At 36.8% G+C, this 15,550-nt stretch overlaps 1 protein-coding gene across 3 annotated transcripts in view; it reads right to left on the bottom strand.

Moving 5' to 3' along the window:
- The window catches only part of LOC133266882 (ras-related protein Rab-10-like), a 31,667-nt gene that overhangs the window by 6,727 nt on the left and 9,390 nt on the right, over window positions 1-15,550 (bottom strand). The window contains exons 4-5 of one of the 3 annotated variants that reach the window (XM_061448579.1): window positions 8,410-8,499; window positions 2,956-3,057 (exon numbers count right to left, since the gene is read on the bottom strand). In XM_061448579.1, the coding sequence (XP_061304563.1) occupies window positions 2,956-3,057; window positions 8,410-8,499 (192 nt within the window). The remainder of the gene's footprint in view (window positions 1-2,955; window positions 3,058-8,409; window positions 8,500-15,550) is intronic. The other 2 variants (XM_061448581.1, XM_061448580.1) reach the window with 2 other exon arrangements.

Here is a 15,550-nt window from a genome sequence, read left to right as displayed (position 1 = left end):
AGAAGCATTGTTAAGGAGCCGCTACAGTCTATTAATGAACAGGTTTAGGCATATCTGAGACTCATTAGAATTGTGAATAAATAAAATACTGTTGTTATTTGTCAACATGTCTAAGCAAGCCTCTGGAGTAAGCAGTGTCATTAACATTCATTTCCACTGCAGCATTTTGAACACAATCAAATCACTTATTATGAACTGATTGGTTTGAAATTCTAAAAATTATGTCATGACTCCTTAGCTGTTACCAATGTAAAGCTGTCAAATAACGTCTGATTGTTTTAATGAGACTACCCATGTAAATTAGAGCGGTAGGATTGAGACCCCGCATATAATGGCTGAGATTATAAACATCTGAAAGGTCAAGCAGTGCTTTAGTTACCTGAATCACTGGTGTATAAAGTTTTCTCTCTTCCTTAAGCCCAGCACAAAAGAAGATAGGAAAATGCAGCACACAATAATGACAATAGAAGCTTGACCTTTTTCTTCTTTTTTTAATGTCTGACCCATTTTAATGTGTTTTTTCCCAATCCTCCACTGAACCACTACTTGTTCTACATATCATGAGAGTCAAGAAGCTCTTTATTTCTGTATGAGCCCTGTAACTCCAGAAATTGATGCTTCCCATCTACAGGAGGGTTTTCCGTAGATTTAGTCAATGAAGAAATGTCCATAATAGATGGTGAATAAGAGAGTATATAACAAAATCCTAGATTTCCTCAGCTTCATACAGCCTACTGCAATGCATCTGAAAATGCTATACTGCCTGCCAACCTGCCCTGCCTGTCTATCTTAATTCTGAATGACCTCCACATACTTCCCAATAGCATGGCCATAAGACTTCTCTATGGAGTTCCTTAAAATGAGTTTCCTGTGTGGTACTTCCACTGAAGTATCTCATCAGTCTGGGACAGGTGGTCCTATTGCAGAATTAAGGGAGGACCGATATCCTGCTGCCTCAGACATAGGTGTCTTGGGCCAAAATGCTGTGCAAAGCTGTATCTCCTTTTTACAATCAGCAAGTACACATTTTAACACTACAGAATGGTTGCATGACTGAAGTGATCTCAGACTGGCATCTCTCATGTCAATTTTCACAGCTACTAGTTACACTTCCTCCTGCATTTTCCCTTCTCCAAAATGCCATCAGTTAAAGGAGGTTAAAATTCAAGTACTACATTCAGATTTCACAGTTTTGTGAACAAGCAAATTATTTTGTCGAACCTGAAAAACATGATGAAACTGCGTGGTAGGTTAATTTTTTTTACTGTGAACTCTATCAGGCCAGTGGCAAAACCAACTGGGCTACGGGAGTTTTTGTTTAAATCACCAAATGCATTTCACTAAAAATGGCAAATTCTATGCCAAAGTAATGGTATGTGATGCCCCATCAGGGATTACAAACATTTCTGGATGAAGTGAAATGTTACTACTTACAAATTTAAAAATTCTCATTGACATATTTTCCATAAAATTGGTCAGGCACATACATGCAAGCAGAGTGTACACCTGTATTCTCAAGCAGTTCTAATTAAAGCCAAGCAGTGGTATAACGTTTTCAACGTGGTCTGAATTCGTTTGCATGTCCACAATACAAACCCCATGAATTTTCATGAAGATGAGTAGGAATACTATATTTCTACTTAAAGTAAAATAAGTGCAGGGAATCTTACTGTGAGAAATATCCAAACATGATTTCTGCATGCTGCAGAGAATTCTCTCAGATCTTACCAAACACACTGTGCAGGAATGCTCATTTCACCCGTATTTGTCTTTGCAGCAGTTATGATAATAGCCATTGTTTTGTAGTATTCATGTTTCATACTAACAAATATATTCTCTGTTTACAGTAGACAATGTCTTTTTCATTTACAAGAAAATCAGAGTTAACTTATTTGAGATTTTTTGCCAGCTATTCAAGGGACCTGCCATTATCCTCCTGGTCTAAATGATATTTGACTGTTGAGCTGTTGAGCTTCATTTTCATGCTAAAGAAATCAGAAGCCTTTTTTGTTAACGTTTTTCCTCCCCCAAAATAAACAACTACAGTTTATGTTATTGAATAATATGACAGGACCTTGATTTAGAAGCAGTCCAACCCCAAGGTATTATTCTGACCATCCCCTACGGCTACTTAATCAAAACACTGCAACTTGTGACTTTGTCAGTAATTTTGCTCATTTATCTTTATTATGACTTCAAGAGTATTCGGAATGGAAGGTTAGTTTCGTATAACTAATATTGGTGATGAATGGCAATGATAATGCATTGCATGAAGAACATCCATTAATGTCTAAAATAATATTCTACTGTCTAAAAATAAATTGCAATGCAAAACATTTCCAGTGCTAATGAACAATAATTCAGACCTACAAAAGTATTGCAACTCTGAGGAGTAAGGACCTTTAAGCCAACACACTCAAGGTAGTTAGGCATGCTGATTCTGACAGCTACAATATTGATTCTACCACTAATTAACTCAAATTTTCAGGTCCCAATAATTTCAAAAGCACTAGCGTAAATCATCCAAACAAACAGCTATGAACTTCGCATAAAACATTTGATTGCTGAGCATGCAAGTTCTGCTCATTCCATCAGCATGCATCATCTTCACAGTGTGAATATTCTGCAGAAACCTAGAGGAAAAAGGAATCTTCCTGGCACAGAAGTGGAACTACTCTACAGCTGTTAACCTCTCCCTTGAAGAAAAGTGTGGAAAAGAAAGCCACAAATGCAACTTTCATGAAATTTCACCTTTCCTCTGAACTTTATTTCACCTATTTCCCTAGTCTGTTACTCTCCCGTAATTCTTCTCCTGAACATTTCTCCTTTGCATGTCTATACCTAGCAAATCCCCCCAAAAGATTAACTCCATAATGCAAAACCAGCACTGGCTGTGCTTTGCTAGCCTGTCAAGAAAAATCTTCCATTTTCTTTCTACTCAGAATAGAAGCCTACCTTTTCCAGTATGTACTTAGTTAAGACTGAGAATGCTTCCTCAATGTTCACATTATCTTTAGCACTGGTTTCAAAAAAGGGTATTCCATGTTCCCAAGCAAGCTGAAAAACAAATGTAGGCAATGGGATGAACACTCTTTAGGAAAACAAAACACTTCCTAATACTAATAGCAAGAGATATAGAGGAGTTCTGACAGCTTCTAAGACGCTATATAAACACTGATTAAGTATATGTCAGCTCAGTAAAGTACTCTATATTCATCCTCAGTTTATAAATTTTGGGTAAGTCTTAAAACACTCTTCTTAAATTTCTCAACTTTCAAACCAGCTTTTTAAACATATCTTTTACCTGTAAGTAAGAAGAATAAACTCTAGTGGATCTGTTCTCAATGTTTTGATTTCTTCGGAAAATGAACTGTCTCCTAGGCAATTATTTGGAGGAAACTGACGGAGTATGTGCAGAAAAGTATAGATAAAAATGTGACAAAAACTGTAGAAAAAGAGGTGTGATGAAGTATGAAAAAGAGATGCTCCTTTTTACCAGAGGGAGAGAATCACAGAGATAATAGCAAGCAAAACCAGATACAAATGCAAAAATAGGGGAAGAGAAAAAATACTTGGAAGAAAAGGTCAGCACAGACTTTACATGGCTTCATTTTATTTAATTTACTCGTTCTCTCATTTCCAGTGTATTTCCCTTACAGATAGCTTAGAGATATGTTGGCATGAGGGAAAAAACCCAAACCAAATCAAACAAAGAAAACTGCAAAACCCACAACAAAATTCATAGCTTTTTAAGGTCCTAAACCTTTTCTAATTTATACAGTTAAATACATGGAGAAAAAAAAGTTGCATCACTGGCCAAGGGAGGGGGGCAAGGTGGGAATACTATCTGCCAGAAAAAACATAGTGGGAGAGTCTATTTATTCCCTTTGCAATGGATCTCTTGTTGGTATACATCTGGAGAAGATGATCCCAGGCAAAGAAAATACTGCTTATAATGTATAAAAAAATCCTATAATTACTCACTGTTTAATGATTTATTTGGCAGGCTCTCCATTAAGATAAAAAGTCTAATGTTGGCAGTTATGTTTGCTTTCAATGAACTCTAGAAGTAAGAAATCAATGCTTTACAAAAATTCCAAAATGAGGCATGAAGGTACAAGAATTTTAGTCAAAATAGAATAACGATTATATTAGTAGAAAAAATAGTAAGCAAAATGGCTTCTTTTCCAAAACGCTATGAGAAAATGTAATTTTCAAAATAAAGATGAGGCACTGGAGATGCCCAGAGAAGCCCCATTCCTGTAAGTGTTCAAGGCCAGGTTGGACAGGGCTTTGAGCAACCTGGTCTAGTGTGAGGTGCTCCTGTCCACAGTAGGGCAGTTTGAACCAGATGATCTTTAAGGTCTTCCAACCCAAACACCCTATGATTCTGGACTGTTTGTTAAGACAGTTTCATAAGGGATTCTGAAACTTGAGCTGGCTGCTAATACAGTTTTCAGTACTGCAGCAACTTGTTACAAAAAGTTAATATCATTTGACTATTGGCAAGTGTAAATGCAAAATGATGCATAATGGTTCATAATGAAAAATACAGACAATAAAAAATACTGAGTTAATAAACTGGAGAAGACTGGTTTGCAGCTTACAAAGTACACAGAATCTACTACTACATACAGCTTTTGTCTTTCTTGTGACATGTAACAGATTCCTAGAGGCTACCTATGTACAAATTTTGATCAACACAAACCATTTTAATCACAGAATCAGAAATAATTTGGAAAAATAACACCCTTCTTGAAATAGGAGAGCCAAAGCTGGACAAAATATTCCATATGGCCTTGCCAGCACTAGAGGGGTAATAATCTTCCCAGATCTAACATCCATTACCCTTCTAATGTAGCCCAGCATACTTTTAATCAATGAGAGAACACTTTCAACTTATATTCAAGATTGGTCTTCACCTTAACCCACAAATCCTTTGCAGTAGGGCAGTGATTCATGCCTGGGATTACTCCATCCCAGGTGTAAATCTTTGTCTTTCTTATTGAATTTCATGTTTCTGTTGGCCCGGTTCTCATGTTTACCAAGGTCCCACAGAATTGGTGTTCTCCCATTCGTATGTCATACCCCTTAACCTCATGTCATGTGCAAATCTCCTTGTATCATCAGCCAGATCACTGATAAAGATGTTGAACAATGTGAGCCGCACTACACACCCCTGATGTATTCTGCTCATGACTACCTACCAACCAGACACACTGCCTTTGATCACTGCCCTTCACCTCTGGATGTCCAGCCAATTTTCAGTCCACTTTTTCAGCCCACAGCTTCTAGCTTCCAAGTGAGGATGCCATGGGCGAGGATGACAAAAACCTGACTAAATTCAAGATACATCACAACCACCACTATTGCCTTGTCCACGCAGTTATGTCTTGGCATCACAGCAGGCAAACAGCATGTCGAAGCCACATTTAGGGACTGTAATGACAGAGCAAAAGGTAATGGGTTCAAACTTAAACAGGAGAGAGTGGAGGGGCACTGGAACAGGCTGTCCAAGGAAGTTGTGAGTGCTCCATCCCTGCAAGTGTTCAAGGCCAGGCTGGATGGGGCTTTGAGCAACCTGGTCTAATGGAAGGTGTCCCTGCCCACGGCAGGGGGGTTGGAACCAGATGATCTTAAGGTACTTTTCAATCCTAACCATTCTATGATTCTAATTTACCCTCTGTTGACCATTCCATATTGTCTTCACGTCCTTTACATCCTTGGATCTAAAGACAACAAACTCCAAAATCCTTCCACTTACTGAAGCAAGGCTGACTGACTACAGTTCCCTGAAACCTCTTCCTTGCCTTTTTTAAAGGTATGTGTCCTGCTGGCACCTTTCTAGTCAACAGGGATCCTTCCCAACCACCATGCTTTTTCAGAGTTGTCTGACAGTGGCCCAAATCACATTGACCAGCTCTTTCAGCACAATTGGGTGAACTTTATCATGTCCATGGATGCATCCAACTTTCCTAAGCAGTTTCTAATCCAGTCCTTTTCCACTGCTGGCTGACTTGCTCCTCCCCAAACCATGCCAGTATACGCAGAGGTCTGGGAGCAAGCTCAATCTGAAGACCAATGCAAAACAAATATCAAATCAAATAAAAACCTTGAGTACTTTAACCTTCTCTGTATCATGTTACTATATTGCCTACTGCACTCATCAATGTATCCCTGCTTTCTCTGTATGTGCACACTATTGGTCAAAGAAGATTAGTGTATGTATTATTGCAATTCACCTTGCATACTGGCAAATACTGTGGCAAGCAAGTCCTCTAAAAATTTAGCTAAATTGAAAAAAAAAAACATCAGTCCAGTGTTAAAGCAGCTGGAAGTAGGAACAAAGCTTGACTACTCCCTCTTATAAAAAAACTGGAAAGGCACATTCAAGGAATTACTTTTTTTTTGCCTTCAGTAGCATCTTGAATAAATCCATAAATAAAATATCTAAATACATTTACAAACCTATGAGAATTACGCCACTGGGAAATGTTATTTTGTACTATCCTTGAGAACAGTTTGGGTATCTTGAGTGAAATAAGCTCGTATCTTACAATAACAAAGTATGTAATGCCAGTATCTCTTTCAAGGTGAAATTTAATTCCAGTTGTTAATTTCCTTTAACTCAAAATATACCACTGCCTAGCAAAGTGTTGCTATGATTTCTTAAGTCTTGAATCAAAGAGATGTATCTGAAATATTCCCAGAACTCTGCAGAATGTTGGGTTGTTGGTTTTTTTTTTTCATTTTTATTGTACCTGGAGAATCAGCTTTGAAGTCAGGCACATAAAGACAGCGGAAGCAAACAAAAAAAGAAGAAAAGAGGAAAAATATTTTACTTGCCTCTTTCTGTTAGAAAGATTTGGTAAGAGAAAACTGGTCACATTCTACCAAGTCATATATCCTTCAACATTTTTGTTTATTTTTCAGAGAAAAAAGATTATGTTATTCTTGGGGGGGGGGGGGGGGGGCAGGTTGAGTGCGAACTTTTGTCACAGTGAATAAAAAGCTATTAATACAAGAAAATGCTTCATAGTGTTAAACATATCAATTTGAGTGATCAAAATTATATAATTACAAAACAAATCAACCAAAAAAATATTCTCAGCATTAAATTAGTCTATAAAGTGGTATATGATGTCCACTCACTTATGACAGATTGTTAAACAAATGCCAATATAGAGGATAAGGTTCCCAGGGAATCTAGGGGGTCTTCTCTGCAAGAATCTGAATGTTAAAAGAATTGGTGAGGAGGTAATGATTTGTTTCTGGAAAAAATACTACATTAAGAGATTTTTTGATTGCATGGTTAAATACTAAGATGTCAGAAAATGTCATGGTTAATACCACATGCAAAACCCTGCTACTGCCCTCTTGTGCATATGCATCCAGTGACTCTTTAGATTTCTGACAGTGCATTGAGTGAGAATACATGTTATTTTTCAGCAACCTTATTCCTTGCACACAGATACAGTACATTACCAGTGAAAGATCTTGCATACAAACAGTGAATTTGCAGAAGTTTCTATCTGTAATGCTGTTGAAAAGGTATTTTTTAAAGTTCCCTAATCTGGGATTATATAATTGGCAAGAAATTATCAGTGTTCTTTTCTTTACACACAAATGTCCTGCCTGACTCACCATGCCTGAAAGCATAATAGAAGGGTTCATTCCAAGTTCCAGACAACAGATGCATACAGTTTGCAGTTGCAAAAGTCACTGGTATATAGGACATGCTCTCTTGCCATAGCATGTCTCCTGGATTTCCTCACTGGTTCTCAGTGAGAGTAATTTGCCATCACCTTTAATTAACACCAGTTCTTCCCCTGCACATGGTCAGCAGGTATAAACTACATTATAGTCTCAGCTCTGTGACACCATACACAGATCTATAGGAGCTGAATGTCCCCTAAATGTACTTAAATATCCAGTAATATTTAAGTTTCTTCACAGACCATGCAGATCACGGTGCACAGGCCAGTAGAATAGTTCCTTACGGTCAGGCTATAGCAAAAAAAAATTATTGATGGGTGGTACCAGAAAAATTACGCAGATTGTATTATCATTGCATTTAGTATTCTGCACTTAGTATGCAGACTCTAAAATAGTTTCAATTCAAAATGTGATATTTCTATTGTAACACCTATAACTTTTAAAGTACATTTTAGCCTTTAAAATAAAAACCAGTGTTCTAAAGAGATCAGCTAAGAGTTACGTAATGCATTTCTGTTTATACGTTAACAAAAAAAAAAACAAACCCAATACTCAAAAACTCTGCAACTGTTCTTCTGGAGCAATTCCTAATGGAATATTTAGAATTCAGGAGCTTTTTGCATTTTTCAGTGTAACAGCTCACAGTCACATACTGAGATACTCAGGAGAACCCAAAGAAAGTACCAGTGATACCTTTTCTCCTTTCTGTTTTGGAACTACACGTTCTGACTCCTTATCGCACTTGTTGCCCAACAGTATTACGTCCACTTCATCACCTGCTTTCTAAAAGAGAACCAGCATTAATAAGTGTCAAGTAAGAAAAAAGAAAATAACAAAAGCCCTTCCCCTTCAGCTCAGACTACCCTTCAACACTTTATCTCCTTGAAAGTAAAGGCTAAATTCTGTTCTGACCTTTTCATATGTGGCAATATTTTCCATTAGTTAATGGGATTTGAAGGAAAACAGCAAGATAGCTGACAAACGCTCCATCTTGAGGCTTCAAAGTGACTGGAAATGCCCTGAATTCACAGACATTGACCTCCCCTAAAGTAATGGGCTCATGGATTAGTGCTTGAGTCAGGTCTACATTCAGCACTCACAAGTAGAAAGGAAGGAATTTGCTGCACTTGAAAGAGCACCTCTCTGTGCTTCACATTTGCACACAGGCAGTAAAATTACATTCAAAGTGTTCAAACTCAACATAAAAGTTTGATTATTCCAAGGCACTCAGAACAAGGCAATAGATTTTTAATGAAGTAAATGTAAAAACCTCATTGATTTCAAAAGGAAGAAAAATCTAGCTTTTTGACCTTGTCTCCATCCTTCGTTCCACTCCAGTTACATCCATGATGACTGTGAAATGCATTGGGTGCTTTACATCAGTGTTATTTTAAGATAAGCCATTGTAAGGATACATGACTAGAATAATGGCAAGGAAAGGGAACAGTTCTACAACAGCATGTGGAATTTGAAAACTTATTTTTGTTGTAAAAATCATATTTAAAACTACCTTTGGTGCTTAAATGGAGAAAGCTGAGGGTCTCAATCTAGAGACAATTAAAGCTAATGTGGTCTGATCGCATGGCTTATACTCTGAAAGTACATGCTCAAACAGCTTCTCTGATGACTCAGAAAGCCTGGTCTCAGCCAGCAGATCTGCTACAAGGATGTTGATGAAATCTCTGATCTCTGTCAAAGTTTTAATTTGTGTAACTTTGCTTAACATAAGAAAAGAGTTTTAATTTTTATAACTTTGCTAACATAAGACAAAATCAGGCACAGTCCCCCTCCTTAGAGCTCATACATGTCCCTCCCTTCACAGAAATGCACAGAAAGATCTCTATTCATTAAAGGATGACAGAATCATTATTTTTAGTCTATCTGAACTTTTATAACTAAGTTCCTTCATTTGAAGAATACAGCAGTAGGCACAATTTATTATTAAGAAACACCATCTCATTTATTTTAATCCATTCTCATTTTAAAGTCAGCTAATCACACTTCAAACCCACAGGTGATGTTCAAGATAATGTAGTATTAAATTGAAGGAAGCTTAACATAAGAGTATGAAATACAGGCCTAAAATAATGAATCAATCTAACCTGGATTAATTGACAAAAATGCTGGCTGTTTCAGAATGTACTGAAGCTTTACTCATTAAGGTCAATGGCTCTTCTACATAAAATGATATACATCAGACCCTAATATAGGGTAAACAGACAATTTCATCTCATCACATAATCAACTTTTTATTTGGAAGAAAACTAAATGTATCTGAAGGTTTTACAAGTGACATTTGACTTTCCTTTAAAGTAAAAGGTCAAAGGAAAATACTTGCACACTGTGTGTACAAACCCATGAAATTCATCCTGTAACTTTATTTCTGTACAAACTGCACAAACTTTTGCAGTAGGAATGTTCTTTTTAAACAGTTTCAAAAATAACAAAATTTAAAGGATGTTATAGATACCAGGCCTTTCACTAAGTATTAATCAGTATTATCAATCACTAATTATTTATTTCAGCAAATAACTACTATTTCTACATAGATATAATGTAATAATGCAGTTTCACTTTGACTGGATCCTCCACCAAAGCACTGAAAGTGCTCCTTTTTTAAAGATGGTATCTTGCAGTTTCTTGCCTTTAGAAAACTAAGACTACACACCAAAATGACATCCATTTTAAAATCTGAAAACTGATTATGTAGATGAAGGCTTCAAAAATTAAGTCAATATGACTAGGCAGACGTTTGACCATGTGCTCAGTTGGCATAAAAAACGCAGAGGTACACGGATTTGAATTGGCCAAAAATATGGCTCTTCAGTGCTTCCAAAAGCTCAAGTGTATTTTCATCTTCCTTTATTTATAGCTCAGGAATAAGCTTTCCAAATGCAAAAATCCATAGCAAAAAGAGGATGGTTATTTTACAGTCGCTAAGATGCTATTATGCAAGTCAGCACTGACTAAGCTAATGGTGTCAGAAAACATTTTTTTTCCATGCCATGGAAAAATACTATTAAGAGTTTCATCCATTTTATCAAGGCAAAAAGATGTCGTTTGTTTTTTGTTTTTTTATTAAGTAAAAAAGAAAAAAAGAAGAAAGAAACAAATCCAATTGTTCTGCCTGGTATCTCAAAAATCCAAAATATCCAGATTTTTGGTTCACTCTCTTCAGTTTTTCTTCAGATTTTAACATTTAAAAATTCACATTTTATTAAAATTTTAAATAAAAATAATCTGAACTCAGAGAAAACCTAGCCTGTTGTTTTTGTTTTTTTTTTTAATGTCTCAAAAAATTGGAGTCCAGAGTTTTACTAAGACTGACCAAGTTTTTTGAAGTGTTTGGCAGAATTTGAAGCCATCAGGTTTTGGCAAAAGGTTTTTTTCCCCTGCTGGATTCCTGGTGACAGGAGCCAGGCTGCCTGGACCAGTGGCCACAGGAGGGAGCAGCAGCAGAGCCTCCAATGAAGTGGTGCCATGGACCAGATAAGGAACACTGGACTCTCTCACCATAATACCATGGTGTGCTTTGGCAGCCTACTCTGATAGGAGCCATCCATTCATGCTTTTCATTAATTACTGCTCAACTTTCACCTAGCCTGGACACCGAACTTGGTTGACTATGTGGCTATTAACAGAAATCAAAAATACAAAAAGAGAAAATATCTTGTTCATCCCTTTTGTATGTCACTTGTTGTGAGTTCTTGGGGTCGGTTTGTTTGGTTTTCCCCAAATATTTTTTCCACAGTTGTTCTTATTTTGCAGAATTTCACAGAAATGCTGTCAATTCACCTACGAATTCACGCAGGGACATGGTTTAGTGGTGGACGTGGCAGTGTTAGGTTAGTGGTGTGACTCAATGATCTTAAATGTCTTTTCCAACCTAAGTAATCCTATGATTGCATGAGTATCAAAAGCAGCAGAGACATCTTTATTGAAAAAGAACTACATCACATTTGTACTTATACATCATTGGAAGAAACTATCCCTTCACTTTTTAAATGGCAAGCACACTCTACTGTGAATGGCTGGCCTCAACCTCCACTGCAGCAAACTGACCATAATTATCAGCTCATCCAGACTCCTTGTTCTATAAAGCCATCTATCTAGAAATAGATCTTAAAGAATCACCACTTTTTCCCGCCACCAAATTTCCAGGGCATAGCTGTGAAGGCCTCATGACTTTGACACACAATTATTACAGTTTGAAAAGGGAACAGAAGTTTGTTTGGAGGTCCAAACAGTGAGATCAAGAACCCATACCTGATACATACACTAAGGTAATAATTAGCTTGCATTTGAAGAAGAAATGCAGCATTAATATAATTTTTCAGATCTGAAAAAGATACACATAGTCATAGAGCAAGATGAGGGCAGAGCTGGGGAAGGCCATAAAGCTGGAAGTTTCTTCTTCCTACTTACTAGACGATGACACTAGAAACATATCTTTTGTATTAATGAAGAGTAATTTGTTAGGAATACATTGTCTTCATAATCTCTTTGACAGCATCACCAGTAACATTCATATTATGACTCACTTACATGTTGCTTTCCATGTATTTTTCTAAGTGCCACTGCATGACTTCAGTGACAAATGCCTTGTTTCCAGTAGTTCAGTGGAAATAAACAAATTAAAGGATTTGTTTATCTATTAGCAAACATAGACATGACTAAATGTAAACCAATTTATCCTGAAACCAATCTGGGATTAGAGATAAACCAACTTAGTAAAGTGATAAGAACAATAATTTTCAGTTCTTATCAGAACCATAACAACAAACCTATCTATGAACTGGAAAAATTTGATCCTTTTGACATCAAGCTTTCCCATCTGAGGAAGAAAAACTCAGAAGATTTTGAAGTCAAACTAATTTACAGTTGTAAAGCAATTTGCTGTGTTGCTTTTATTTAAGTATGATACAGAAACTCTGAGAGACAGTCCAGTATCTCAGCTCTCAGATGCATCAAATGAACAGAATCAGAAAAGGCACTATGCAAAAAACAGCAGCGACCCAACACATCGACACTTTTTTATCCTACTTGAAATGTCACTTGCCCAGGTAGTACAAAAAGAAAACTAATATATTCATAGCAGCCTTCCAGTACCTGAAGGGGGCTTATAAGGATGCTGGGGAGGGATTCTATGAGGGACTGTAGTGATAGGACAAAGGATAAAGGGCTAAAACTTAAACAGGGGAAGTCTAGACTGGATATAAGGAAGAAGATCTTTACTGTGAGGGTGGTGAGACACTGGAATGAATTGCTCCAAGGAAGCTGTGAATGCTTCATCCCTGGCAGTGTTCAGCACCAGGTTGGACAGAGCCTTGGGTGACATTGTCTAGTGTGAGGAGTCCCTGCCCATGGCAGGGGGGTTGGAACTAGGTGATCTTAAAGTCCTTTCCAACCCTAACCATTCTATGATTCTATGATTCTATTCCAAGAACACTAAGTTATGTCAACTAAGACTCACTACTGCAAGAGAAAATTCTGCGCTAGCGGAGAATTTCCAGTGTGGAGATAATTGTTGGAAACTGGTAATGTCACATTCATGGCCACAGCAGGAGACTAGCACAATGAAAACCAGTCCAATGTTTTAAAAGAAGACTAGAACCTACTATCCCTGTAAAAAAGTTTTTGGAAACTCAGATGCAATGCATGAATCATGGAGTGATTTGGGTTGGCAAAGAATTCTGGAAGTCATCTGGTCTTACCCTCTGCCCAAAGACAGGCCAATTTCAAAGTCAGGTCAGGTTGCTTAAGGCCCTGTTGAATCAAGTTTTAAGTATCTCCAGATCTTCTCATGGCACCTGTTTGAGCATTTGACCACTCTGTTGTGAGAAACTTTTTGCCAATATGTTGGCTGGAATATTGTTCAAAACATCCCAGAAAGAATTGTTTTCTGCAAATGAATTTGCTACGCAGTTTTTAATTTCTAAAGGCCAAGCAAAATGAGCCTTTCAGAACAGCTGAATACAATAGCTAAAAGCTGTATCAACAAGAGGAGCACCTTAAACTGGACATGACCCCCAATCCAACAAATAAGGAATGGTTTCAGTAACGTAAATTTCCTGCAGTTATCATGCTTTTAATGAGTGCATTACAAATCCAGTATACCTGTACTGGATTTGCCAATAATGTCCTAAGATATTAAACTGTGAGTGCATTTGTCTAGTAAGCTTCTTAAGCACAGTCATGTTTCTCAGTCTCCCCTAGTTCTGAATACAAATTTTACAGCAATACAGATATGACAGCATATTTGTGTCTCAAACTTCCTTCAACAATAATTAATTCTTAATAGGAAAGTTGCTGTATTTCACACTTAAAATAATGGAAATACAATGACAACATTACTGGTAATCTGATTGTAAAAGCACTGTCTGACCAGTTTTTATAAAGTCAGTGGATTTTTCAGGAATGCTAAATTGCTTAGATTGTTAATTTCAACATGTAAAAACAGCTCAGCACACTGACAGGATTTTAATAAACTTCCTGCTTAAAATCTCTACGTACAAAGAATCAAAAAAAGTGGGACCATAATGTAATAACTGAATTGTCTCAAAAAATCCTGTTTGATTGGCTCAGATGCAAGCTTTACATTACCTATTAGTCTGGTGTTTAATAAAACCTGCAGCCTTTTCTCTTTTAAAATTTTATTCATATTTTTCTATGTTCCCATATTTTAAAGGGTGCTGTAGCAACAGCCAGTTTAATACTAGGCATTTGTTGGGTATTAAATACTGGCTTGCATTCACAGACCAAAGCAAATGCAGGAATGTCACCAACCTCCGGTAAGTAATTAATTTTCATGAAATGCCCTGTGTTTTAACAGCTATTGCTTAAAAACACTTCTTTTGCAATGAATTGCCCCATATATTTTTCTCCAAGACACTTCAGAAATTGATATCCCACTAGGACTGAATTAAATTTTTTATTATTATCTAGCTCTATTACAAAACTCACTAATTGCTAGTTTTGAGATTGGTACAATCAATCATGCAATTTACATTCCCAGAAACGGTTTTAAATTGAGTATTTTCCCATTTTAAAATATTTAAACTAACAAAGTACCTTCAGGGGTCACAATTGAACAGTATAAATATTAACAGCTTGAGTATGTTTACACAAAAGCTTTTAAGTGTCACAAAGGGAAAGCAGGCTTGTGCAGGTGCAATTTCCTGATTGACTTAAGCAGATCTAAGGCTGTATGGTGGTTGCAAAAGCTAGTCCCATCCTTCCCTCCACCCTAGCCTGACAGTCCTGATACTTTCTTTGTGCTTATGGTTGTGCACTGTAGCCCACTAGATCAATCTGTTGACCTAATCAGAGATGACAGGAAAAAATGACCCCTCTGGACAGTGTGAAGACAGATCAGTATTTTATATATACATTTATATACACAGATATATGCATATTTAAGCTATATATATAAAAAATGGATATATGTGGATAATCTCCTTTTTCAGCTTTCGATAGCAGTAAACCTGCTGTCATAGTGCGTGTCAAATTAAATGTTAGCTAACCATGAAAATGTACAAAAAGTTGCATATCTAGTTGTGACTTTTGCTGGTTTGCTTAACAGGAGGAGGGTACACACTTTTCTTAAAGAAGTAACAAAACACATGTTAGCTTGAAGTGTGTGCAGAAAAGCCACTAAGAATACTGTAGCATCACACCTCCTTTGTAACACATTACTGACCTTAGGCTCTGTTTGTCACTAAAACTTTTAAGGTGGGTTTAAGGTGAAGAACAATGATGTACTAGGTCACCATAGTAATGGTCTTAATACTGAGGTAACATAAATGTAATATTTTACCAAGAGCATAAGATATCC

Source organism: Pezoporus flaviventris, unplaced genomic scaffold (genome assembly GCF_033815535.1).
Source record: "Pezoporus flaviventris isolate CSIRO_AGI_PZ_B2104156 unplaced genomic scaffold, CSIRO_AGI_Pfla_v1 ptg000007l, whole genome shotgun sequence".
Lineage (NCBI taxonomy): Eukaryota > Metazoa > Chordata > Aves > Psittaciformes > Psittacidae > Pezoporus > Pezoporus flaviventris.
This window is presented reverse-complemented; position numbering and strand designations above follow the sequence as displayed.